The sequence below is a fragment of the Bos javanicus genome, chromosome 25 (genome assembly GCF_032452875.1).
Source record: "Bos javanicus breed banteng chromosome 25, ARS-OSU_banteng_1.0, whole genome shotgun sequence".
Lineage (NCBI taxonomy): Eukaryota > Metazoa > Chordata > Mammalia > Artiodactyla > Bovidae > Bos > Bos javanicus.
This window is the reverse complement of record NC_083892.1, coordinates 259635-284322: the sequence shown is the minus strand read 5'-3', so window position 1 is coordinate 284322 and position 24688 is coordinate 259635. Positions and strand designations below refer to the sequence as shown.

The following is a 24688-nucleotide window of genomic DNA, read 5'->3' as shown; positions in this document are numbered from 1 at the left end:
TGCAGGCCTTCGGGTGTGGGGACACTGCAGTCAGGACAAGCGTGGACAAGACGTTCCAATACACGTCTGGAGACACGGACCGTTCTAGTGGTAGGAGTTACGGTTCCCTACTGTCTGCCATACGCATGTGTCAGAGGTTCACTGTCAGTCTTGGAAGTGGCCAGGCTACTGAACTCAGAGAGGGACTACCAGCAAGTAGTAGTCACAGAACCTAACTAATTCCACGCTCAATTTAACTTTCACAAAAGTCATTTGTCAGGCACCATTTTCACAGGTGTAAAAAAAGTCTGAAAGTGGCTAAATGATATTTACAGGTTCACGACTAGCAAGAAAACACGGGATTTATTTTCCTGTTTGGGACTGTCTAAATTTACTTCCCTTTATTGCATTTTCGTCTAGGTGGAGCTTGGAAGTTCTAGGCTCCAGAGTAAAATCAAGGAGGGAATTAGCCCCACCCCCTGAGCAGTTTGCTAGCGTAATTTGCGCAACGGAACGTCAGGCCCGCCTTCAGACCACATTTCCCAGCAGGCCGTGGGCCGGCGCCGACGCACTTCCTCCCGGCGTTCCCCGCGTCGAGAAGGAGCCGAGTGGGCTCGAGACAGACAGGAGCAGCTTTCGTCGCCGCCGCCGCCGCCGCCGCCGCCGCTGCCGCCACTTGAGAGAAGCCGTCGCGGCCACCCCTGCCGCTCCCGCCGGCCACCATGTCCGCCCAGGCGCAGATGCGGGCCCTGCTGGACCAGCTCATGGGCACGGCCCGGGACGGTGAGTCGGGGCGGCCGGCCAGACGAGGGCTGGGGCGGGAGCGAAGCGAGGCCGCCGGGCGGCCTGAGGCGGGGGCCGCGACCGTCTGCGCCTGCGCGGGCGCCCTCCCCTCCCCCGCGCTCCGACCGCGGGCGCCGGGCCTTTGTCTGAGCCTTCCCTGCCGGCGTGGGTTCCCGGCGGGCTCCTCCCTCGGAGCCTGTGCTGTCGGTGGGGCGCCAGCCCCCTCCCGGTTGACCTTGCTGCGATTTCTCCGCCCTCCGGCGGCCCTCGCCTCTCCTCGAACCAGGAGTCGGCGAAGGGCTGCAGCCAGCGTGGGCTCAGGTCGCTGGCAGCGGGCTGGCGGAGCTCCTCCACCCGAGGGAGCCGGATGGGCCTGGAAACCCTGCCGTTGTTGTTCTGTACCATTGTAAGGGGAGCCGTAAATTGAGCTTTTCTAACGTGGGTTCCTGCCGCGTGCTTTTCCAGCCCCCCCCTTTCCCCAGCCACACTGGAGAGCTGTTTAGCCTGCGCTTGGCAGTCGTTAGGTAGGTTGTGCTGTAGGGAGGAACGCAATATCATGATGGTTGTCTCAGGAGAAAGCGGTTGCATCTTTGCAAACTATGTACCTGCTGTGGTTTGTGTTTTCTTTTCTACCGAAGTAATGAAGTTGTAAGTTCACACTGGCACATTCGCAGGGCTGTGCAGATTCATTGCACTTTATCTCATAGGTGAATAAGTGCTTTTTAGCTTTCTTTGTATATTGAGTTGCTTTTGAATTGCTTCCCATATTTTTATTTCATACAAACTGAACAATTGTGGCCCCTCTATTTTATTTATAAAGGTTCAGTGTATCTTTGCCTGCCTACATCAATCTGCAAGGGAGTTGCAGAAAAGCCTCATGTTCATCGAGCCGTGAGTCACAACCAATTTTTAAGCTGTTATAACAAAAAAGTGTTTGCTTTTTTTCACAAGTAACTTTAAAAGTGTAGTTTAGAAAGAAAACATTTTCAATAAAAAGACACTACATTAATCCTGGATGCTTGCAAATCCTGAAATATATTCCTCCTTTAGTTTTACACAGCTCTGTGTCATATACACAGATTAGCTTTAAAATCTGTCACATTCCACTTTGCCTTTACTTTTATGTATCATTCCCCTGACTTCCTTACTGCAGGTTGGGCAAGAAAACTTTTCCTTTAAAACTTTTCAACAGCGGGCATAAAATTCTGCAGCTGAGGTCTTGAAGAATGCAGATGGGTACAGTATGTGTTGGAGCTCACAGTGTGTATTGACTAACCTAGTTCCTTTTTTGCTTTTTTCCCCTTGGTATTGTCTTGTTAAAAGTGACTCCCAGGTGCCAACTCTTTTTTTTTAAGGGTGGGGGTTAAAGGGGGATAGGTAGACTAAGTCTAGGTTATTCATCAGTCAGTAATAGAAAGGGAAAGCTTTCTTCATGTAATTTTGGGCAAAATATTGCCTATACATTTGTCTATAGCAAAATGATTAGTAAGTAGCTTTTGTTGGAAACTACCAGCTTCTAAGTCATACGTGGTGATTCATGGCCCTCTGATAAGCACGGCTTTTGGTATCTCATGGCCCACATGTATGTGTGGGGCTAATGGCCTTTTGGTGCTCAACATTTTACTTCTGATTCCTTGATCTCTTTGGCACAATGACGGAGTCAGATCTCATTAAGCGTCATTCTTCATGATATATGTAGTATCAAAAATCATCTGTATTTTGTTCCAGTTGTTAAAAAAATAAACGTCTAGGTCAGCTTTTCAGAGTATTTGGTAGTCTGCAAATCATCCAGGTGAATTGTACCAGATATGCTTTTGTGCTTAATGTGATAATATTGTCTTATTTAAAACCACACATGAATTTCAGGAGACGAAACCAGACAGAGGGTCAAGTTTACAGATGACCGTGTCTGCAAGAGTCACCTTCTGGACTGCTGCCCCCACGACATTCTGGCTGGGACGGTAGGTGCATCTGGGGGGGATGTCCTAGGATACTCAGACATGGGTGCTCTGCAGGCAGTGGGGGTGTTCAGGTTGAATTGTGTTTTCCTTTGCTAAGCAGAAATTACTTACTGTCCTTCAAATGATAGGTTCTGTTAGTTTGGTGACATTTTATATAATGTTATTTTACTTCTATAAAGTTCTGTTTGTAAGGTTTTCAGGTTTGGGGAGAGTTATTTATACTGAGATATTCACAAGTTAAGTATTATTAGTCTCCTTTGGCTTTAGCAAAAAGAGTACTTCAGGTTAACTTGTAGCTCTGTAAGATTATGGGTTGGTTTGTTTTCAGGTTAAACACATACTAGTTTTTTGATCAGGGTATGGTTTTCCCAGATTGTAGGTTTTTGAAATATGTGGACTAATATTACTTTGCAGTTTTGTGTTACACCATCCTTTCAAGAAGTCAGTACATGACCTGATAAGTATAGAACTCTACAATTTTAAGTTCGTTTCAGATGAACCAAACAGATAAATGCTAGTTTTGCAGAATGAACATTTATTCAAAGTTAGATAGTATTTAAGAAGACTAAAGAGTGTCAGATTATCTACCATGATTCAGCCACTTACAGAATTGAGTCCCATAAACACTATTACCATTTTAAGATGTCACAACCCTCTCATGTAATGTAAAAATTGTCTCCTTATTTTAAGGGTCCAGTATGCATGTGCTAGGGAACACTTTTTTTTTTAGGATTAATTAGTGCTTTTGTTATTACCATTTCTGGGAGGAGTTTCTGGAACACTGACCTAGCTGGTGTATTAAGTATTCTCAGGCTGGACCTTTTGACAGCAAATAGGAAATGGCTGCAAAGCCTCACGCCTCTGTTAGCTGAGGTCTTGCCTGCAGTTCACTGGGTGACTGCTGAGTGCTCTGGAACATGGGGGTGCCTTCACTGTAGACTGCTGCCTTCCACTGGTCATAGCAGGCAGCCAGGAGTGTGCTCCTAACCTGGAGTAGGCGGCGGCCTAACCTGCAGTTGTTGGTAGGTCTTAGTGGAAGAAGTCAGAAGAAGTAGAGGGACATGCACCAGAGTGAAACATTTCAGCCGTATTTTTCTGGAATGCTGATGAGGGAGGGCATTTCCTACAAATGTTTAGTGTATTCAGATCAGATCAGTCGCTCAGTCTTGTCCAACTCCTTGAGACCCCATGAATCGCAGCATGCCAGGCCTCCCTGTCCGTCACCAACTCTCGGAGTTCACTGAGACTCAACGTCCATCGAGGCAGTGATGCCATCCAGCCATCTCATCTTCTGTCGTCCCCTTTTCCTCCTGCCCCCAATCCCTCCCAGCATCAGAGTCTTTTCCAGTGAGTCAACTCTTCGCGTGAGGTGGCCAAAATACTGGAGTTTCAGCTTTAGCATCATTCCTTCCAAAGAAATCCCAGGGCTGATCTCCTTCAGAATGGACTGGTTGGATCTCCTTGCAGTCCAAGGGACTCTCAAGAGTCTTCTCCAACACCACAATTCAAAAGCATCAATTCTTCGGCACTCAGCTTTCTTCACAGTCCAACTCTCGTATCCATACATGACCACAGGAAAAACCATAGCCTTGACTAGACGAACCTTTGTTGGCAAAGTAATGTCTCTGCTTTTGAATATGCTATCTAGGTTGGTCATAACTTTTCTTCTAAGGAGTAAGCGTCTTTTAATTTCATGGCTGCAGTCACCATCTGCAGTGATTTTGGAGCCCAGAAAAATAAAGTCTGACACTGTTTCCACTGTTTCCCCATCTATTTCCCATGAAGTGATGGGACCGGATGCCATGATCTTCGTTTTCTGAATGTTGAGCTTTAAGCCAACTTTTTCACTCTCCACTTTCACTTTCATCAAGAGGCTTTTGAGTTCCTCTTCACTTTCTGCCGTAAGGGTGGTGTCATCTGCATATCTGAGGTTATTGAGATTTCTCCCGGCAATCTTGATTCCAGCTTGTGTTTCTTCCAGTCCAGCGTTTCTCATGATGTACTCTGCATATAAGTTAAATAAGCAGGGTGACAATATACAGCCTTGACGAACTCCTTTTCCTATTTGGAACCAGTCTGTTGTTCCATGTCCAGTTCTAACTGTTATTTCCTGACCTGCATATAAATTTCTCAAGAGGCAGATCATGTGGTCTGGTATTCCCATCTCTTTCAGAATTTTCCACAGTTTATTGTGATCCACACAGTCAAAGGCTTTGGCATAGTCAGTAAAACAGAAATAGATGTTTTTCTGGAACTCTCTTGCTTTTTCCATGATCCAGCGGATGTTGGCAATTTGATTTCTGGTTCCTCTGCCTTTTCTAAAACCAGCTTGAATATCAGGAAGTTCATGGTTCACATATTGCTGAAGCCTGGCTTGGAGAATTTTGAGCATTACTTTACTAGCGTGTGAGATGAGTGCAGTTGTGCGGTAGTTTGAGCATTCTTTGGCATTGCCTTTCTTTGGGACTGGAATGAAAACTGACCTTTTCCAGTCCTGTGGCCACTGCTGAGTTTTCCAATTTACTGACATATTGAGTGCAGCACTTTCACAGCATCATCTTTCAGGATTTGAAATAGCTCAACTGGAATTCCATCACCTCCACTAGCTTTGTTCGTAGTGATGCTTTCTAAGGCCCACTTGACTTCACATTCCAGGATGTCTGGCTCTAGGTCAGTGATCACACCATCGTGATTATCTGGGTCGTGAAGATCTTTTCTGTACAGTTCTTCTGTGTATTCTTGCCATCTCTTCTTAATATCGTCTGCTTCTGTTAGGTCCATACCATTTCTGTCCTTTATCGAGCCCATCTTTGCATGAAATGTTCCCTGGGTATCTCTGATTTTCTTGAAGAGATCTCTAGTCTTTCCCATTCTGTTGTTTTCCTCTATTTCTTTGCATTGATTGCTGAAGAAGGCTTTCTTATCTCTTCTTGCTATTCTTTGGAACTCTGCATTCAGATGTTTATATCTTTCCTTTTCTCCTTTGCTTTTCGCTTCGCTTCTTTTCACAGCTATTTGTAAGGCCTCCCCAGACAGCCATTTTGCTTTTTTGCATTTCTTTTCCATGGGGATGGTCTTGATCCCTGTCTCCTGTACAGTGTCACGAACCTCATTCCGTAGTTCATCAGGTACTCTATCTATCAGATCTGGGCCCTTAAATCTTATTTCTCACTTTCACTGTAGAATCATAAGGGATTTAATTTAGGTCATACCTAAATGGTCTAGTGGTTTTCCCTATTTTCTTCAATTTAAGTCTGAATTTGGCAATAAGGAGTTCATGGTCTGAGCCACAGTCAGCTCCTGGTCTTGTTTTTGCTGACTGTATAGAGCTTCTCCATCTTTGGCTGCAAAGAATATAATCAGTCTGATTTCGGTGTTGACAATCTGGTGATGTCCATGTATAGAGTCTTCTCTTGTGTTGTTGGAAGAGGGTGTTTGTTATGACCAATGCGTTTTCTTGGCAAAACTCTATTAGTCTTTGCCCTGCTTCATTCCATATTCCAAGGCCAAATTTGCCTGTTACTCCAGGTGTTTCTTGACTTGCTACTTTTGCATTCCAGTCACCTATAATGAAAAGGACATCTTTTTTGGGTTAGTGTATTAGGTATAGTTTAATCTGCCAAGTATTTACTGGACAAGTACTCTGCCAGGCACTGGGGATGTCGTACAAAAAATGTTGACTCTCATCTAATGGAGAAACAGGACAGACAGTAAATAGCGAGTAGGTTCTGGACTGTTTTGGATAGCGCGATATGGAAAGGCCTCTCGGGATACGGGAGCAGAGACCTCAGTGCTGTGAAAACACACATGTGCACCTTTAGGGGAATAGCGCTCCGGGTGGCTGGTGGAGCCAAGGGAAGCAGGAGTGCATCTGGGTTGGTGTGGGTCGTGGGGAGGAGGCAGAGACTGTGGGGCTTTAATGAGAGGCCAGGGACTGAGCAGTGTCACTGCCGTCCCCGTTGGACAGACAACTCAAACCGAGAAGAGAGCCCAGGAGACCTGTTTTCATGCAAAGGTGCAGTGAATAAGTGTTGGGGCTGCTGAGGTCAGTTGAGATGAGGGCTGGAAATTTGGGTGGCTAGTGTAAAGATGGAGCCTCATGGCTGTGGGCTCCTGGGTGGTAGGGGTAGAGTCTGCTGTGCTCCATGGAGGTGGACTGAGTGGTTAGAACCCTCAGCATGCTAAGGGCTTCTCCAGGCCCTCTCCTGTCAATAGGGGTGAGGCAGCAGAGGAATGGAATGGGAAAATGGTGTATTGATAGTAAGACCAGAGGGATAGCTGGAGGGAAGAGAGTGTAACTTGTGGAAGAACTTTGGTTTTCTGAAAGTTCTCTAAAGAGCCTTTACTGCTCTTCCCTGTCTGCTGTGTGAGACCTCTGGAGGGTAGAGAGCACAGATATTTGTGCGATTTAAAAAGAAGATAAAAGGTCTGGCATGCTGCATTTGACAGCCACTTAAATATTTTGGAAGAAGTAAACGAGTGAGGTATTTCAGCTCTGCTGGGTGTTTGGCTGCCAGAGGAGTTGGCTAGTACTTCTGTCTCCTTGGCAGAGTTGCAGAGCGACCTTCAGAGACACATGGAGTCCCAGGCCTGTCTTTCACCTGTTTCTGCAGTGGCCGCTTGAGCGCTCCCATCTGAAGGAAGGTGTTGGTCAATTTTGCTTCATGTGTGGTTCCCTAATATTGAAACTTCCTTGACAGTTGAAGCTTTTAGAATGGAAGTTGATTTGCACTTAAGATTTTTAGTACTTAGTGGTTTTGTTGCTTGCTTCATCTGAAGGTTTTTCTTTGAGCAGTAGAATGTTCGTTAGCATTTAAAAAATTTCTAAGAGCTGTCTCTCGTTTTTCAGCTATAGCACTTAGTTACTTTTGTGTGATTTTTTTGGGCTCTGCAGCATGTGGGATCATAGTTCCTCTAATAGAGATCAAACCCGCACCCCCTGCTTTGAAAGTATGGAGTGTTAACCACTGGACCACTAGGGAAATCCGGAAGCTGTGTATATATATATAAAATACATGTTTTTTTAAATACATTTATTCATTTATTATCTTTGGCTGTGCTGGTTCTTCGTTGCTGCATGGAGTTCTCTCTAGTTGAAGCAAGCGGTCTCCTCATTCAGTGTCTTCTCACTGCAGTGGCTTCTCTTTTGGAGCATGGGCTTCAGTGGTTGCAGCTCTCGGGCTCTAGAACAACGGCTCAGTAGTGGTGGCCCATGGGCTTACTTCAGAAGCTGTGTATTTTTTAAGGATTGTGTGTGGTATTTAAAATAATGAATGAAGCAGAATATGCCAGCTTTACAATGACAGCAATTCTAGTTGCAGCTTTGGCTTTTAGAACTTGTGTTTCCTTACCTCTGGATTCCCCGTGTAACCAACACACAGAAGCTGCAAGTGACCTCATAGTAAGCATAATGAAGGAGAACAGAGCTTTTGCATTTACCGTTTGGTCAAAATGAATATGAGCTCCACCCTGGGCAGCCGCCTCTTGGCTGTGTCACTGGCGATGCTGTGGGACATTTTGTCATAAGGATGGCTGCATCTTCTGAGATTAGGGCTGAAGAGCTGGATCCTGTCCTAGGATGTTACGGATTTTGTGATCCATGGAGTATTTTGTTAAGCTCGTTTTGAACGCACTTGTAGTTTGAGCTGGAGGATTTCTGGACTCTGTTGCTCTGTTCCCTTGTTAGGTAGTTGTGCTTGTTTGCAGCAGCGTGGGTTCCCGAGGCATCTCCTCACCAGGCTGTTGGGGTTTGTTAATTGGCACTTTCTGACTTGTTAATCTGACCCTCAGCATCCGAACGTCCCTGTTGCTGTTGAGATGACCACAGACAGGAGTGGAGGGGGTCCCTATACAGGGTCCTTTACTTAGGACTTAGGTGAGAAATGCACGCTGCTGTCTGATTGTTCTGTCTGTGCTCACAATGTGCAGTAGCACATCAGGCTGGTCTTACTGGTAACCCAAATAATCTGTTTTGGTGAAAGAGCCTTTTGTCTTTCGCGTGGGGCGAGTGAGTGGTCCAATCTTCGTCCCAGATGTGTGTCCAGAGTCATGTGCCAGGTTGGGAGAATGGATTCTGGGCTCTGAGTCAGCCAGTTGTGTTTGATTTCCTTTGATATGCAAAGAGCTACCTAATGTCAGGTGTTAGGTTATGTGGTAGCACCCCAAAACCTGATTTCTGTCTGTTCTTTCCTCTTCTTGTCTCTGTGATTTAGACTTTAGTGGTCAGGATTACAAGAAGGAATGCATGGAAACTTGTTGCTGTCAGGGATACTCTTGTTTCCTGGCCTTCTTGCCACCCCTTCCCCCATGCTGCTCTTTACTGAATAGACGTTTCTACACTCATGAGATAATGATGGTGAAAGCTAAGTAATGAAAAATAGTCTAGTAATCTCTGGTTCCATAGGAGATAGAGATCATTACACTGAAATGCACCTTTTCTGAGTGTCATGTAATCATGGTAGAAAAAGGAAAATAAGACTTCTTGGCCACATTGTTTCTTAATTTTCTTATCATAGTCAGCATTCAAAAAAGCATTGTTGATTTTGAAGACAGTTACCACCAGGTCATGTGCTTCCTACAAATGGTTAGATGTTTGTATGTAAATTTTTGTTTCTCTTTCACAGCGCATGGACTTAGGAGAATGTACCAAAATCCACGACTTGGCCCTCCGAGCAGATTATGAGATTGCAAGTAAAGAAAGGGACCTCTTTTTTGAGTTGGATGTAAGTTTTATTTGATGTTAATTGTTCCCTACTGTGAAGAGCCAAATACTGCACTAACAAGAATAATGTGTGTAAGTTATGACGCAAAACGATAAAACAGATGTTATTCCACCACTCTCTGGCTGGGAGCTGGGATGTGGCCAGGACCGTTCTGCGTCTGTGTGTCTACCATCCCAACTCTTCTAAGTTTTGTACTGTATTGTTTTATTTTGAGTGTTTCTTATATATTTTATGTTTTCTTGGACATTATGTTTATTCTTGCTTTTGAACTTACAAAAATGGATTTGTAGTGTAGGTAATCTTAGTAACTTTATTTTTCCTTCAGTGCTGTGTTCCTTCACATACTTTTTTCGGTATGGCTTGGTTTCATTGCTGCATTTCATAGTTCCCTGAACTACCCATTCTATATTCATAGACAGTTGGGTTGATTCTAGTGGGGTTTTTTTTGTTTGTGTTTTTTATTATGAATAGCGTTATAAATGTTATGGAATATCTTGGTGCACATGTACAACAGTTAACCTAGGGTATATTTTTAAGAGAAGAATTGCTTGCTCGTAGAAGCTGCACATGTTTATTCTTGCAAGGTAGTTCTTTTTCTTCTTCCTCCCTAATTTTTGATGAAAAGTATCCGTTTACCCATTTAATAACAGTGAACATACCCTTACCAATGCTTGGTATTATCAGGTCATTAAATATTTTGCAATTTAGTCATTATGAATTAGTATTTCATAACTTTTGTCGTTTTTCCCTCCCAAAAGAGCCTTTTTTAGACCCTGTCCCCTAATTCCTCCGTCTCCCCTCCGTGAATTGTTTTGTTGTTGTTGGTTGTCCCCTGCATGAAATTTTGATAACACAGATACCCAGCATATCAGTTTATGTACTGTGATCCTTTACAGGTCACTTATCATTGTACTATCTAAGATTTTCTTCACTCTTTGAGACCAGTTTTCATTCCTGTCCCCAGTGGGAATGCATGATTTGGTCACTTTATTTTGTTAATTTATTTTAGGCTATGCTGTCCAGCTTGTGGGATCTTAGATCACCTTCCAGGGACTGAACAAGGACTCCTGCAGTGGAGGCGTGAAGTCCTAACCACTGGACCATAGGGATTGATAGAGCCACTCTGTTTTAGTTTTTTTCTTTTCCTGAATCCTCCATTCCTAGAGTTAGCAGAGGTCAGTGAGGGGTTTGATGCCCTTCAGGTTCCTGGGTGAAGACTGGGGAGACACTGAGCTTGGTGGGAGGAAATCAGAGGAAAGGAATATCAAGGAAAGGCATTTTTTTTTCTCCCAATAGACATTTTAGAGGATGTATTGTAGCTGGAGTAAATTCTACTTAAATCAGTAATCTTAAAAAGTGGTTAAAATTACCATTTCTTTTTCAAGTGCATCAGTGTTGAATCTTCTTGGGATACCAGGTTTCAGAAGCAGAGGAACAAAGATGTACGGGTTAAATTTTCACTTTGAGTTATGTAACTTTTTGTATCACAAATGTTAGGATTTCTGCTGAATTAGAATGTCTGTGTACTTTTTAAATGGCCTGATGAATTCAGTATGTAAGAACAGAGTAATAGAAGAAATTGAGAATACAGAAAGACTGAAACATACTGTAATTTAGTATTTTTATGCGCAGAAAGACTAAAACGTGGTAATTTAGTATTTTTATGCGCAGAAAGACTGAAACATATGGTAATTTAGTATTTTTATGTGGGGCATTGTTCAGCCACTGTGGAGAAGATGAGTTTTTTTAATGAACAGTATTAGAAACTGTGGATTACCCAGTTAGTGAAAAACCGGGTTGGATCCCCCAAAAGAGAATTTTGTTTTGCCATGTTGACATGTTATAAACCCTAAGAAGCTGTAAGGTAAAGATGGATACATGTTTTCTGTATAAAAACTTAAAAAATACTAGTGTATCAAGAATTCCCATATATAAAATAAGAATTCAGCTGAGACACAATATCTGCAGCATATGAAGGGCAGGTACCTTTCATGATAAAGCTCATCATGACTGGACCTGTAGCAACAGCTGAATAGAAAACAGTCAGAGGATAAAAGACATTTTTAGTGGGCATCTAATCCTGTGATGGGTGTTCACCCTCACTCAGACTTAGGAGTTGGAGAGTTAAGTAATTCTGATACAGCTCTTGGATGACTGAGCCCCCGAGGATGGGAAAGCACATGGTAGCAGTGCTAGCTCTGAAAGCGTATCTGATGATACACTTGCTTATTAATGAAGGTAAATCTGCTTCAGAATACTCCTGCAGCATTGCAGCCTGCAGACTCCATCCGTGAGGGCTTGGGTCGTGTCATTGCTCTCCACAGTGGGATGGTGTGCGGCTGTGGAAAGAGGGCTGAGGCAGTGAAATTGTGTCCAAGGTGAAGTGGGAAAACTGGTGTGCTATGACGACTTCCATAGTGTGACTTTTAAAGGAAAGAGTGTTTAGTATTGTTGACATCCTTAGATTTACAGAGTGGTTTTAGAAGAAACCACGAGACTTTGAACACTTTTGTCTCATTTGGAGGGCTAGAGTAGGTCAAAAGATGTTTTTGTACTGTGAAAATTTACCATTTAGAGGAATACCTTTTCCAGTTTAAAAGGTGACCACCTCTCCCTCCAGCTCCTTAAAAGTCATATTTGAGGGAATTCCCTCATGGTCCAGTGGTTAGGACTTCCTCCTCTCACTGCCAAGGGTTCCAGTTCAATCCTAGGTCTGGAAACTAAGATCCCACAAGCTGTAGACAAAATATAATATATATATTAAAGAATAGGTATGTTCTCTGATTTAGAAAAAATCATATTTTACCTTATAGATGGTTCATGTTGAAATGTTTGCTAGCTAGTGCTGAACCTCCAGAGGAGGTCTTCCTGTTCTGACGAGTGGGGTGACTTGGAGCAGCTGCGCTTGTGGGAGGGCAGTCAGCAAGTAGTTGTCAGCATGTTAAATGCATGTATACACTCGTTCCAGGATCCTGCTGCTGGGACTGTATCTTAATGGTATGTGTTAATGAGTCCACAGAAAAGGTGCTCATTGCAACTTTTTTTTAAAGTGAAAAGAGAAGGATCTAATGGGGCTGTTTATTAACAAGGACCACTTACATTAGTTATCGCCCTTTCATACAGTGAATGGTGCTTTGTGGAGCTCTGGGTGCTAGGAAGATATTGCCATAACTTTTTATTTATTATTTTTATTTAAATAAATATGAGTAGTTTGTTTATTATTTTTATTTATTTATTATTTATTTGCTATTATTTTTTAAAATAATGATCTAAAGGTAAAATTCACAAGCCATAAAATTTATCCTGCCTTGAATTTTTAATACATATCAGTAGTGTTTGGATGTGCATGGGTTACTTTAATACACTAAATGTGGCCTGGCTTTGAAATACCAGGCTAAAATAATTTATTTCCTTAGTTATGCAGAATAAACTTAGAAGGAAAAAATAAAGTCCTTTCCTAGAATACAGGTTTGTTACAAAAACTTGATGGAATAACTTTTTCAATGTTCTTGATAGTTAAGACAACTGTTAGAGATTCCAGGTTGAAAAGTCTGCCCTTTTCTACATGACTCCTATCCAGTGCCTCTCCAGAGGTCACTTGTATCTTTTGAAGATAGGCTTTTCAGGGTGAACACATGTATATAGCAAAAGCTAGTTGTGATGTTTCTTGTTGAATTGCAATCTTGATAAATCAGAACACCTCAGAAGCGCTTTGGCCAGAAGCGCTTTTGGCCAGTCAGTGAGCTGACTCTTGATCTTGCTGACCTGTTGCTGCCTCCTCAGGAACTGCTGTTGGTGTGAGGCTCCAAGCCTCCACATGGCCGTGTGGATGGTTCAGTTCCCAGGCGTGGAACCAGCAGCTCCTGTATGGTGTTGAATTTGGTTCCTGGAGGGAGTACAGTGTAGTCATCACTACTATAAGATGGAGACAAGTTTTGTTTTCACAAATTGTGAACCGTCAGTAATCCGTGGTTTTTCTTAGTAACTTATATTTGTGTATCTTACCAAGTGTTTTGGTAGAATCTCTTCACTGTTGACAGTAAATCTTTGAGGTGGGCCTACCATTTATCTCCAGAGTCTCTGAAAGTATAATAAGATTGGTGCTATTTGCCAGAAGTCACGGAAGCATCATCACATGACCCTGGGAGAGTTGTTTTATTGAGTGGATCAGTCAGAGGTGATTAGGAGCTGTTTTTATCCAGGTTGTATTAGAGACAGTGGTTTTAGAACAGGTTATTATAGTCATATCAACATGAAGGCTTTTGCGTGTTAGGTGCCTTTCATCTATTCTTTCAGAAAAGAGAAACTTCTAAAACTTGAGTTTTTAGTGGATTTATTAATAAGTGGATGCATTAATTTAAAAGAAAATTATGCTTTTATAGAAAGCATCATTATTAGTCTGTTTTCTTTTTTTTTTTTTAATTTCACTACGCTGGGCCTTAGTTGCAGCGTGCGACATCTTTAGTCATGGCAAGCAGGAGCTCTTGGTTTCGGCATGCGGGATCTAGATCCCCAACCAGGGATCAAACCTGGGCCCCTACACTGGGAGTGTGGCGTCTCAGCCCCTGGGTCACCAGCGTAGTTCCAGTCTGTTTCATTTCTGAATTAGTTGCTCAGCTTAGGTGACATTGGACTTTCAGTATAAAAATCTTTTTATAGAGCTCATCAGCTCTGTATATAATTTTAAAATATTTATAAGCTTTTAGTGTCCTCTAAGCAGTTTGTAAGAAATGGTCCTAGAGTATTTGCCCGTGTATGAGAAGACTTAAGGTGTTTATTGCATTGTTCTGAATTAGTGAAAGGTGAAAAAATGCAAATATATACTTACTATGGAATGGATATAGTTGTTTTAAAACAGTGAAATGCTGCACAGCTATAGATCATAGAAAATGTGTGCATTGATGTAAAAAATGAAAAAGCTTTAAAAACTATCCTAGATGGAGTAAAAATTGTGTACTTGTATATGCGTTTTAATACAGTTTTAAAAGGTATTTACCAGGCTCAAATGATTATTTCTTAGGGAGGAAGAAAGAATTATGCTTTTTAAGTCATGTGAAGTTGTTAGGTCCAATTGAATTGCTAATATAGTTTGCAGAAGTGAAAATTTAAAGGTACTTCTACATTATAACTTATTTCTACAAATCCTCAGTCTTAAGAAAGTACAGTGGACCCTTAAACAACACTTGTTTCTTGAACTGTGAGGGTACAGTTGGAGATTTTTCTCAGTAAATGCATACTGCACAGCTACAGGATCCATCGCTAACACCCACCCCCCCGCCCATTGTTCAAGGGTCAACTGTGATTGAAAACACAGGCAAACAGTGGTACACGAAGTAGTGTTGTCGTAGCATCGTGTATAAGGTTGAAAAATTGGATGCAACAAAAATGCTTTAGTGATGAATGAACAGATTATGAGGGACTCAAATGGTAGACTGTGCCCTTGAAATAAATGTTTGTGAGACCTGAACGTTCAGTGACTTAAAATTCCTTAGGAAGTCCTGAGCAAGAAAGGGTAAGTGTGTGTATTGGAACTCACTGTGTGCTCTCCCTGGAAGTGTGTGGCCAAATCAGAATTCCCCAGACTGTCATGGAAAACCTAGAAAGCCTCCTTCCCTGTGCCCCTCCCACTCCCTGGAGGCAGTCCCCTACCACAGCTTCAAGGTGGAAAAGGAGCAACAGCTTGCTCTTCAAGTGCTGCAGGCAACCTTGGATGGCCAGTTGCTTTTTGTTTTGTTTTACCTTGGAGGATCTCAGACAGCAGGAGGTGTAACGGCTTAATGGATCTCCGTGTACCCATCACTCAGCCTCAGGAATGATCAGCTCATGGCCAACTGACTTTTTACAAATCTCAGACTTCACACATCCTGTCATCTGTAAATATTTCAGTGTTGCCATTGACTTGTGAAGTTATTTTTACTCTGCATACAAAAATCTGGTATTATAGTTGGTTGGGACAGAATGTACTTATTACCATGTTTTTCTCTTTTAATTGAAGTACAGTTGATTTATAGTGTTGCGTTAGTGTCTGGTGTACAGCCAAGTGATTCAGTTATATGTATATATACATTTTTTTTCAGATTCTTTTCCAGTATAGTATATTACAAGATACTAAGTATATTTTCCAGTGCTGTACGTAGGACCTTCTTTGTATATTTTATATATAGTAGTTTGTATGTTATTAGCATGTCTTTTTAAATGTGTTGAGAAAAAAATTAAACATACAAGTGTAAGTAGAATAATATAGTGACCATCTCTGGGTTTCATCTCCCAGTTTTCAGTGATTGTTGATGTGAAGACTTGTTTCATCTTTATTTTGTCTTTCCATACTGGATTATTTTACAGTAGTTCCTAGAGATGGAATTTCATCTGTAAGTACTGCAAATATATCTAGAAGATAATTTTATTTAAAATATTTATTATTTAAAGGATAATTTCTTAATTTTATCTAACAGTCTTCAAATTTCCCAGATTGTCTCAAAAAGGATTTTTTTACAGTCTTTTGTTTGACTCAGATACCAAAATAAGATCTATACGTTAGGATGCTTCCTGAGTCTTTTTACATCTGTTTGAAGAAATTAATGTTTCTCATATCCTGGATTTTGCTGATTGTATCCTTATGATGCAGTCTTTTTAATATGTTTTCCCTTATATTTGAAATTTCCTGTAAGCTGGAAGTTAGATCTGGATGTGTGATGGTCAGAATCAGGTTTTTGTTTGACAGAGTAGCGCAGAGGTGGAGCTGGGCAGTGGTTGGCGCGTCACCTCGGTGGATGACGTCAGTGGGCTGGAGTGGCGTGGGCAGCCTGGCTGCTAGTTGCACAGGCCCCCGTCAGACTGGGGCGCGTGCATCCAGCAGCAGTGAGGATTATTGCCTAGATCAGTTACGTCACTAGGGTTGCTGCTTGTCACTAATTGTAAAACACGTAAGATGTTCATGTGGCTCAGAGTTTGAGATACGAAAGGTATGTTGTGAAGCCTGTCTCCTGCTCTGCTCTTGAGCCCCCTGATTGGCCCCAGAGTTTCGAGTTTCTTCTCTTCCCTTTGGAGATTATGTGGAACCTGAGGGGCATGTATCTCACTTTTCTTAAAACACAAGTAATAGTCTCCTGGACACATGCTCTGTCTGTCTGCTCTTCCCTCATCTTGATTTAATTTTTAGCATAGATCTCAGATTATTCCCTGTCATATAGTTAACTCTGCCCTTTTTGTGATGACATAGTATTCCAGAGGATGGGTTTCTGTTTTATAGGACTGGTCCCCTGTTGATGGTCATAGTGCTGTAGTACACATCAGCACCTCGTGAGTGTGTCTAGGAAAGATCCCTAGAGGCGGTGCTGTCTGCCCAGAAAGGTTGTGCTTTGTCATTTTGGCGGCTAGTGCCACCATGCTCTCCAGAGGGTGAGTGCTGCCCCCAGCGGCACCTGGGAGTTCCCATTTTCACGTCTTCACTAACAGAGCGAGTTACCAAACTTCCAGTTTTTGCCAGTCAGAGAGGTTTAAGCAGGTATTTTTTCGTGGGCCTGACAGGGTTGTCATAAAGGTGTTTCTTTGTGTAGGTATACCCTGCTTAGACCCTCAACTTGAGCTGGTGGCTGGCTCCTCCACGCAAAACTTGGGTTACCTGGGAGAAATTACCTCACCATTGTTTCTTTCTAGTCCAGCACAGCCTTGGCCTGACCACCCCAGGACCTGGCCTTAGTTTCTTGAGAGAGTTATACCAGGAGTTCCTTAGGAGAAGGAGTAGGTCATCTGTGTAAATGCATCTCAAGTATCTCAACTTGGACGCAGACACACAGAGCACCGTTAGTTCACTGTTCGCATGTGGAAGATGTAAACATTTTTCTCTATTCAGTGAAAATATAGTTCACCTTTTCCCCACGTTGATTTCCTTTGAGATGTAACAGGTTTCTAGAGCAACACACCATCTCACCTAATGGGACCACTGCTCTCTGTCTTACAGGTGCGTAGTGTGGCAGTCACACTTTCTCTTAGGTCCAGGGTTAGAGTCCGTGTACAACCCTGGGCAAGTTACTTTGCCCTTTTCTAGTTTCTATATATGGGGCTGGTGAGTACTGCCTCAGCTGTGAGGGCCAAGCATAGGGACTGTGGAGTCAGATCACAGGGGTCCTTGCCTCCTGACGCTGTCCCTCAGGACTCTGGAGACTGTGCTTCCTTTCCTTCATCTGGGAGTTGGTGCCTGGAGAGCCGTGGATGGCTGTCCCGAGGCACGTGTTTGCACTGACTGTTCAGCTGGCAGCACGGGCTCCTCTCAGGCTTGCCGATGCTGCTGGGCAGGAGGGTCAGGGAGACCACCTCACCGTCTTGGGGCAGGGGGCAGCCTCAGCAGCAGTGAGACCTGTGCACCCCCATGAGTTCAACCCCCCCTAGCAGTATGTGGTTCATCACGCCACCCCTGAATTACAGGGTAGAGGTGCATGACTTCCTAGTAAGTGGTAGGTTGTCAGTAGCGCTTAATTTGTAGGTTTGAATACCTTCTTTGTAAATTTTATTTTCATCATTTAAACCTGCTCTTTGATTTAGGAAGCAAAATGAAATTGAGAAGCACATTGAAGAGAAGGAGGGGCAGCAGAACAGAGCCATCTTTTAAAGAACATTCAGTTGAGATGTCTCTGCATTCTGCCTGTTCTGTGCTATGAAATTTACCATTTTATTGTTAGCTGGTCAGATGTCTGAGTCCATAGGCAGTTTATATTCTGTGTAAGGTGCAGTGGTTCTTTGCTTGGCAAAGGCACTGGCAGAATTGCCCACTCAAACCCTGATGAGTGGAGTCTTGGTTCCATGTCGGGTGTGAGGTTGCTCTCTGGGGAGGCAGTAGAGGAACTCTGTACCCAGGTCTCAGCACCTGTGCGCAGGCGCTCCTGGGGCCTCTCCGGCTGGTCTGTTAGGAGCCCTTGTCCCCAAGAGCATGGGTGGTGCCTGATTTACACCTTGATCCTGTCAAGTTCCCACCTTGTCAGCAGAGCTGGTCAGCTCAACATCCTTCCAGGAAATGCAGTGCATGCGTGCCAACGAATGCCGGTCACTGGCTTTCCTGATGGTTTGATGTGAGCATGGTGAAATGTTCGTCGAGAATATCTGAGGACCAGTAACAGGAAGGAGGCCTTTGGCTCCGGGAGTGTGCCTTGGTGGGCCGCAGGTGTAGCGCTGTCACAGAGCCTCTTTCCTGTCGCGACCACTGCCCGAGTGTGCTTTCCTTTGAAACACGGGGATCCCACTGTCAACGCTGATCCCTGCTGGGGGCTTTCTCCAGACCACATCTGGAGGCAGGGACATAGGTCATCACTTCTTGGTCCCTTGGCCTGACTTTCATCTGCCTTATTACCATTTGCGCCCAGGGCTTTCCTCGCTCTGCTCACTCTGTCTAATCCCGCCACCCACTCCCACTTGCTGTCTGTGTAACACGCGCAGCGTGGGGCCTGCTGCCCAGCGCTGGTTGGTCCTAGCCTGGAGATTGGAAAAGGGGTGTCCTGTTTGTATGTTTATCTGAAGTTATGTTGGGGCCTTGACTAGTTACAGCAAGTTAACTGCTTAGCATATATGACCACTTATTGATTAGTCTTTTATTTTTTTCCACCAACTCTTTTCAGAGTGTCTTTTCCATTATCTCTTTGGGTAAGTAGTAACCTGTTTTCCCACTGCTTTAGATGGTAGGCCATAACTGAACGTGTTCACCGCTCAAGTAACATTTGTTCTATTTTGTTTTGAGGTGGAAGGGGGAACTCTACCCTCAGAACATGAGGGAATAATATATACGTGGCTCACAAAGACCAGTGAGTACATCTGCACCCCCCCGCCTCACCAGCGGAGGGCCTCTGACATGATAACACGGCCTAGTCTCTCCTGTCCCTCAGAACAGTCAGTTATGCCAGGTGTTTCAACTTCCTTTAGAATCTCTTGAAATTGTTGAGGGATGGGGATTCTTTGACACATTTGAAGATAAATCAGATGAGAAGACCATACTTGTGCACGGTCGTTTGGTTTAACAAAGCCCCTAGATTGAATGTGATTGTGGACATGTTAGCAGTAGTGCAGATCTTCCCACTGAACCGACAGGCCTTAAGAACCAACCCAGGACTGCACTTCCTATTGAACACATGAGCTCTGAGGTTGCAGGCAGGTCACTGACCGGAGCCCTCTGCCTCTCCTGAGCTAGGCGATGGATCACTTGGAGTCCTTCATTGCTGAGTGTGATCGGAGAACGGAGCTTGCCAAGAAACGGCTGGCAGAGACGCAGGAGGAGATCAGTGCAGAAGTTTCTGCGAAGGTATGCGGGGAGGGAGGCCTCCACCTCAAGTCGTTGGTATAAAAGCGGGGCTGGGACCTGTCAGTGCCAAGTGCGCATTTTGGGGTGGACAGTGGGTGTCCACTGCCCTGCCTGTTCGAGGGAAGGAGGGAAGCCGTCACCAAGCTCGCAGCCTGTCACTGCGCTGTGCATATGTCGTAAAGTTACTTTATTAACATCCCTCCGCAGAACAGGAAATGGGGTAAGTTAGCAGGGAAATGATTAAATTCTGGTGTGTCTGTGTCACAGAAGAAAAGGGTAGACCTGGTGCATTCGGCATGTACATCATTTAGAAGGCCTTGCCTTTCTCTAGTGGAGTGTTCTTCAGTGTTTTTTTTTCTCCTTTCAGTTTTATAAAAGGATTTCTTAGGAGATAGACAGTTTTTAACTAGCCCAGTGGTGCTGTTTATTTCTAAAAGAAACTCCCAGTGATGAGTCATTTTGCTTAAAGGGTAAGTAATGTATGCGTTTAGGCTCACACATTTTGTTACCCTCACCTGGAGGCTGAGCTGTACTGGAAGGTATACGGAGTGACGTCCTTGAAGCTGGCCCACAGGATGGGCCTTACAGCCTGTGGAAGTGACAGGCATGTGTTCTTGCTTCTGCTGGGATTCAGTGCAGAGATCCTACGGGTTAGGGTCTGACACTTAACGGTCGGTCTCAGTGGTGGCAGTATGGGTGTTGTAACTGTTAGAATTCACATCATCAGTGAAGTTTCCAGCTGTTGGTGTATTCTCTGGGAAACAGCAGGAATGCAACAACAGAAACACTCCTTGCATTAAAACATCTTTTGTTTTTATGTTTTTAATTGGAGCATAATTGCTTTACAGTGTTGTGTTGGTTTCTGCCATACAACAGCACAAATCAGTCATAACTACACACACCACCACCCCTTCAGCCTCCGTCCCAGCTCTCGTCTTTTGTTTTTAGATGTCTTACCTGGCTGTCTCTTTCTCTCCAGGCAGAAAAAGTACATGAATTGAATGAAGAAATAGGAAAGCTTCTTGCTAAAGCTGAGCAGCTGGGAGCTGAAGGAAATGTGGATGAATCACAGAAGATTCTCATGGAAGTGGAGAAAGTCCGTGCAAAGAAAAAAGAAGCTGAGGTTGGTGAGGAAAATGTCTTAAAGAGGGAAGAAAACATGGTAACTTCGGAGAGCTGACCATGGGGCTAAAACTGAGCCATGCCTCCATTTTCTTGAATATTGAGGAGGAGTTGGAAATAGAGTGATAACGTCAGGATGGTACAATTTCAAGTCAGCCCACCCTGGGGTTTGTGTCTTCACTGCTCACTTGACCCCTGAGGCCTCAGACTGGGCACTTGGAGCTCTGAGCATCACTCCCGTGTGTAGAGTGCATCCTGAGTGTAACTTGTCCGTGTTAGTGACTGAGTGTAACTTGTCCGTGTTAGTGAGCACCTCCCATCTGCGTCCGTCTGCTTCCAGGAAGGGCCCGGCGTGCAAGGTGTTCAGCTGATGTGATGGGGCCTGACTGGCTTTACAGTTGCTGTGAAGAGAGGCCTTGGGTTATTAGTGACTCTGTGCCCTCAGGAGAGAGACCCCTGCAGGGTATGGGCAGCACCCAGGTGGTGTCCTCGGGCTGCCAGGCCAGGGCTCTGCTGTGTGGTGCAGAAGCTGAGTCCAGGACTGTCTGGACTGTTTCCTCTGTTGGGTTTTCTGCTTCTCAGATCCTCACCACTGGAGTGGAGGTGGCCTGGATCGACTTCGAGAATGTGGGAAGGTTAGAGTCGGATAGAGGGCCGGGAGTGTACCTTTACTCCTCCTGTGGGCCAGGCAGAATGCATGTGAGCACTGGCTAAGATTCACTCTGATGAAGACGGGCGCTCAGAAGAAATGAGGTCTCAGTTTAAGAGTGACTTGGGGTGCAGGGCATGTCCAGGTAGGGCAGGGTGATCCTGAAGGCCATTTGCTGAGACCCAGAGAGAAGATTGTTCAGATGGTGGATGGAGATGCGATGGCAGAGTGGGCAGCGTGCCAGCGCAGGGCTGGTTTTGGTTGTTGCTGGTCCCCTGGCTCCTTGTGGCACCTGGGACAAAGTGGAGCTCAGTGATGACAGCTGAACACATGAATCCTGCTGAGTGCCCATTGAGGCAGTGGCATGTGCGTGGGGAGTCCCAGGTCCTGCATCAGAATCCTTACATAGGATCCAAACCTCTGTGTATTTAAAGGGAAAATTTGAGTATATGGAGTCAGGCTCCCTGGGTTGCTGACAGTACCCAGCAGAAAGGCCAGAGGGTCAGGAAGGAAGGAGCTCTGTAGCCTTTTAGTGAATCCTGAGGCCGAGCCTTCCTGCTTTGAGGAGCAAAGCAGACACCAGAAACCTGTGAGGTGGATCCGAGACTTGAAATAATGTAGATGCGGGGTTCACCACTCGGATGTCTGCAGACAGACCCAAGGGCAGCAGGAGTCAGATACACAGGGACTCCAGGCGCCTTGCTTCGGCCACTGTCCCTTTCCTTATCACCTGAGTTCCCCCTTACTTAAAACAGACAAGACAGGGTGGCTTGGAGCAGGGAGGCCTCCGCTGTGCTGGTCTGGGTAGTGCCCACCCTGCCCTTCGTGGCAGGCAGGGCTGTTTGGTATCCTAAGAAGTGGAGCGGGAGGGGCACTGTGTGCTTTTTACCCAGATTCCCGCAGTGGTTCTGTCTTAGAAAACTGTAACACAGCATCCCATCCCAGAACAGCTACAGAGTGACCGCTGACCACCCGTAGGTCCTGCCTGCTGCCCTCACAGCACACCCACTTCTCTGACCACCAGTCTGCCCTCCATTCTTAGCATTTGCTCATTTTAAGAACATTGCATAATGGATTCACACAGTCTGTAACCCTTAGGGATTGACTTTTTTTTCACTCAGCGTAGAATTTATTTTGAAGGATATTAGAGGATGGGATTCGTAATTTCAAAACTACTGAAAGGTGTAGAATATTATCTCAGATAACTCTCACCCACCACATTTAGTGTTTCTTGTTAAGCTGTTTGACTCTTTAGGAAAGAAGCCGCACTCTAATGGAAATCTGAGCTCCCGGTCTTTCCCGCTCTGTCCCCAGGGGCGTTCGTGTGCGTTCATTGCACACCTGGGCTCATAAACCATGTGCGTTCCTGGGCAGGCGTGTAGGCGTCCGCATTGGTGCTGCAGGTCCTCCCACTTGCATCGCCGGGCAGCGCTCTCCAGGCTGCTGCAGGCAGATGGGTTCAGTTTGTTTACTGCTGCAGGACTGCATTTTAGGGGCACATGGCTGTTTGTCCATGGGTGGTTTTCCAGGTCACAGATGGTTTCTCATCTCAGGGCCGGTTCTGTGTGTCCAGCAATGTGCTCACGTGAGGGATGTTTCCAGTAACCCCACCTTTACAGACAGGCTGCCCCCACAGTAACCATGCTGCACGGGCGCCAGCGTCAGGGTATGGGAGGGCCCGGTGTTCTGTGTCTCCGTCAGTCTAGTGAGTGACATGATGTCTTATTTTAACTTGCATTTTTTAGGGAATGTTTTGAATGTATGAATTAATGGAAGATTATTACATTGTCTTCCCTTTAAGGACAAATGTTGAAATGCATCCCTCAACCTAGATTTTGAAGGTGTGTGTTAATTTGAGCACAGGCAGCCATCACTGTGTCCTGGGTCATTTTCTTTTGTATTTGTGTGTTTTCCTTTGAGGCACAGTGTCTTCCTGTGATGAGACTCAGACCGTACTGGCTGCTGGGCCGGGGTAGGGGGTGTATGTGTGTGCGTGCGCTTTGTTCTGTTCCCTTAGGCACACTTACTCGTTTGAAGAGATGTCTGGCGTGTTTCTCCTTCCAGATTTTAGGTTTCAGGGCTGCATTGGGCATTCCTGGGCACCGGGGCAGACTCTGGATGCTCTGTGTTTTGCCCGTCTGTCTGGTGTGATAGGGGCGCTGTAGTCAGTCTGATCTTAACAGAGCTCCACCATGTCTGGTGTGATTAGGGGCACTGTTAGGAGCCTGTAGTCTGGTCTTCACAGAGCTCTCCGCCATCGCAGGGACTCCCTTTCCCCGCTGGTCTTTAGCACACAGTCTCCTGTGTGTCTCAGTGTTCTGAATATCCCTCACTGCTTTGAAATCATGACTCTTAGCTCATCTCTTAAATAAACACTTTAAATTGGATTACAATTTAATTACAATTTATTGAAATTAAATTATAATTTAATTACAAGAATCTGAAGCTTTGTAAACGATTCAGGTTTATGTATTTTGAAATCATCTTTAGGGAATTTCCTGGTGGTTCAGTGGTTAGTACTTGGCACTTAACTGCCAGGCCGTGGGGTTCAGTCTCTAGTCTGTGGATTAAAGTCCTGCAAGCTGGGCAGCTAAAAATAAAAGTCACCTCCCTTCATGTACTTCCCACTTTAGGGATTGAGTGGACAGTGGCATTTGAGTTAACCTCACTTGGATCACTCTTTTCCTGCTCTCCAGGAAGAATACAGAAATTCCATGCCTGCGTCCAGTTTTCAGCAACAGAAGCTTCGTGTCTGTGAGGTCTGTTCGGCCTACCTTGGCCTCCATGACAATGACCGTCGTCTTGCAGACCACTTCGGGGGCAAGTTACACTTGGGATTCATTCAGATCCGTGAGAAGCTCGATCAGTTAAGGGTATGTTAATGTGCTGTGTTTCTGAAGAAGCCTGCGAAATCGTGATTGTCTTCATGTCTCTGCTTGTAGCAAACCTTGTGTTCTTTTTTTGTTGGTGGAGGTATCAGGCCTTGGTTTTATACTTTAGCTTTACAGTGAGCTACTCGGGTGTCGTCGTTGTGTTCCCTGAGATCTCAGAATCCAGCAGGGCCTGGGATGTTTGTTTAGTCTACTACCCCTTGTTTACAGAGAACAATGGCAGAATTCATCCCAGGTACAGAGAACTCGTGCACCCCTCTGGAAACACCTCTTTGGAGGTGAGAGAGAGCCAGTAG

General features: G+C 44.6%; 1 protein-coding gene across 2 annotated transcripts in view; it reads left to right on the top strand.

Annotated features, from left to right (window-relative positions):
* The first annotated feature begins 548 nt into the window (after positions 1-548).
* The window catches only part of LUC7L (LUC7 like), a 32390-nt gene continuing 8250 nt past the window's right edge, over positions 549-24688 (top strand). The window contains exons 1-7 of one of the 2 annotated variants that reach the window (XM_061400549.1): positions 569-762; positions 1583-1653; positions 2629-2723; positions 9347-9445; positions 19620-19730; positions 20710-20853; positions 24198-24374. In XM_061400549.1, coding sequence (XP_061256533.1) covers positions 9350-9445; positions 19620-19730; positions 20710-20853; positions 24198-24374 — 528 coding nt within the window. In that variant the 5' untranslated portion in view covers positions 569-762; positions 1583-1653; positions 2629-2723; positions 9347-9349. Of the gene's footprint in view, positions 763-1582; positions 1654-2628; positions 2724-9346; positions 9446-19619; positions 19731-20709; positions 20854-24197; positions 24375-24688 lie in introns of both variants that reach the window. The other variant, XM_061400550.1, reaches the window with a different exon arrangement.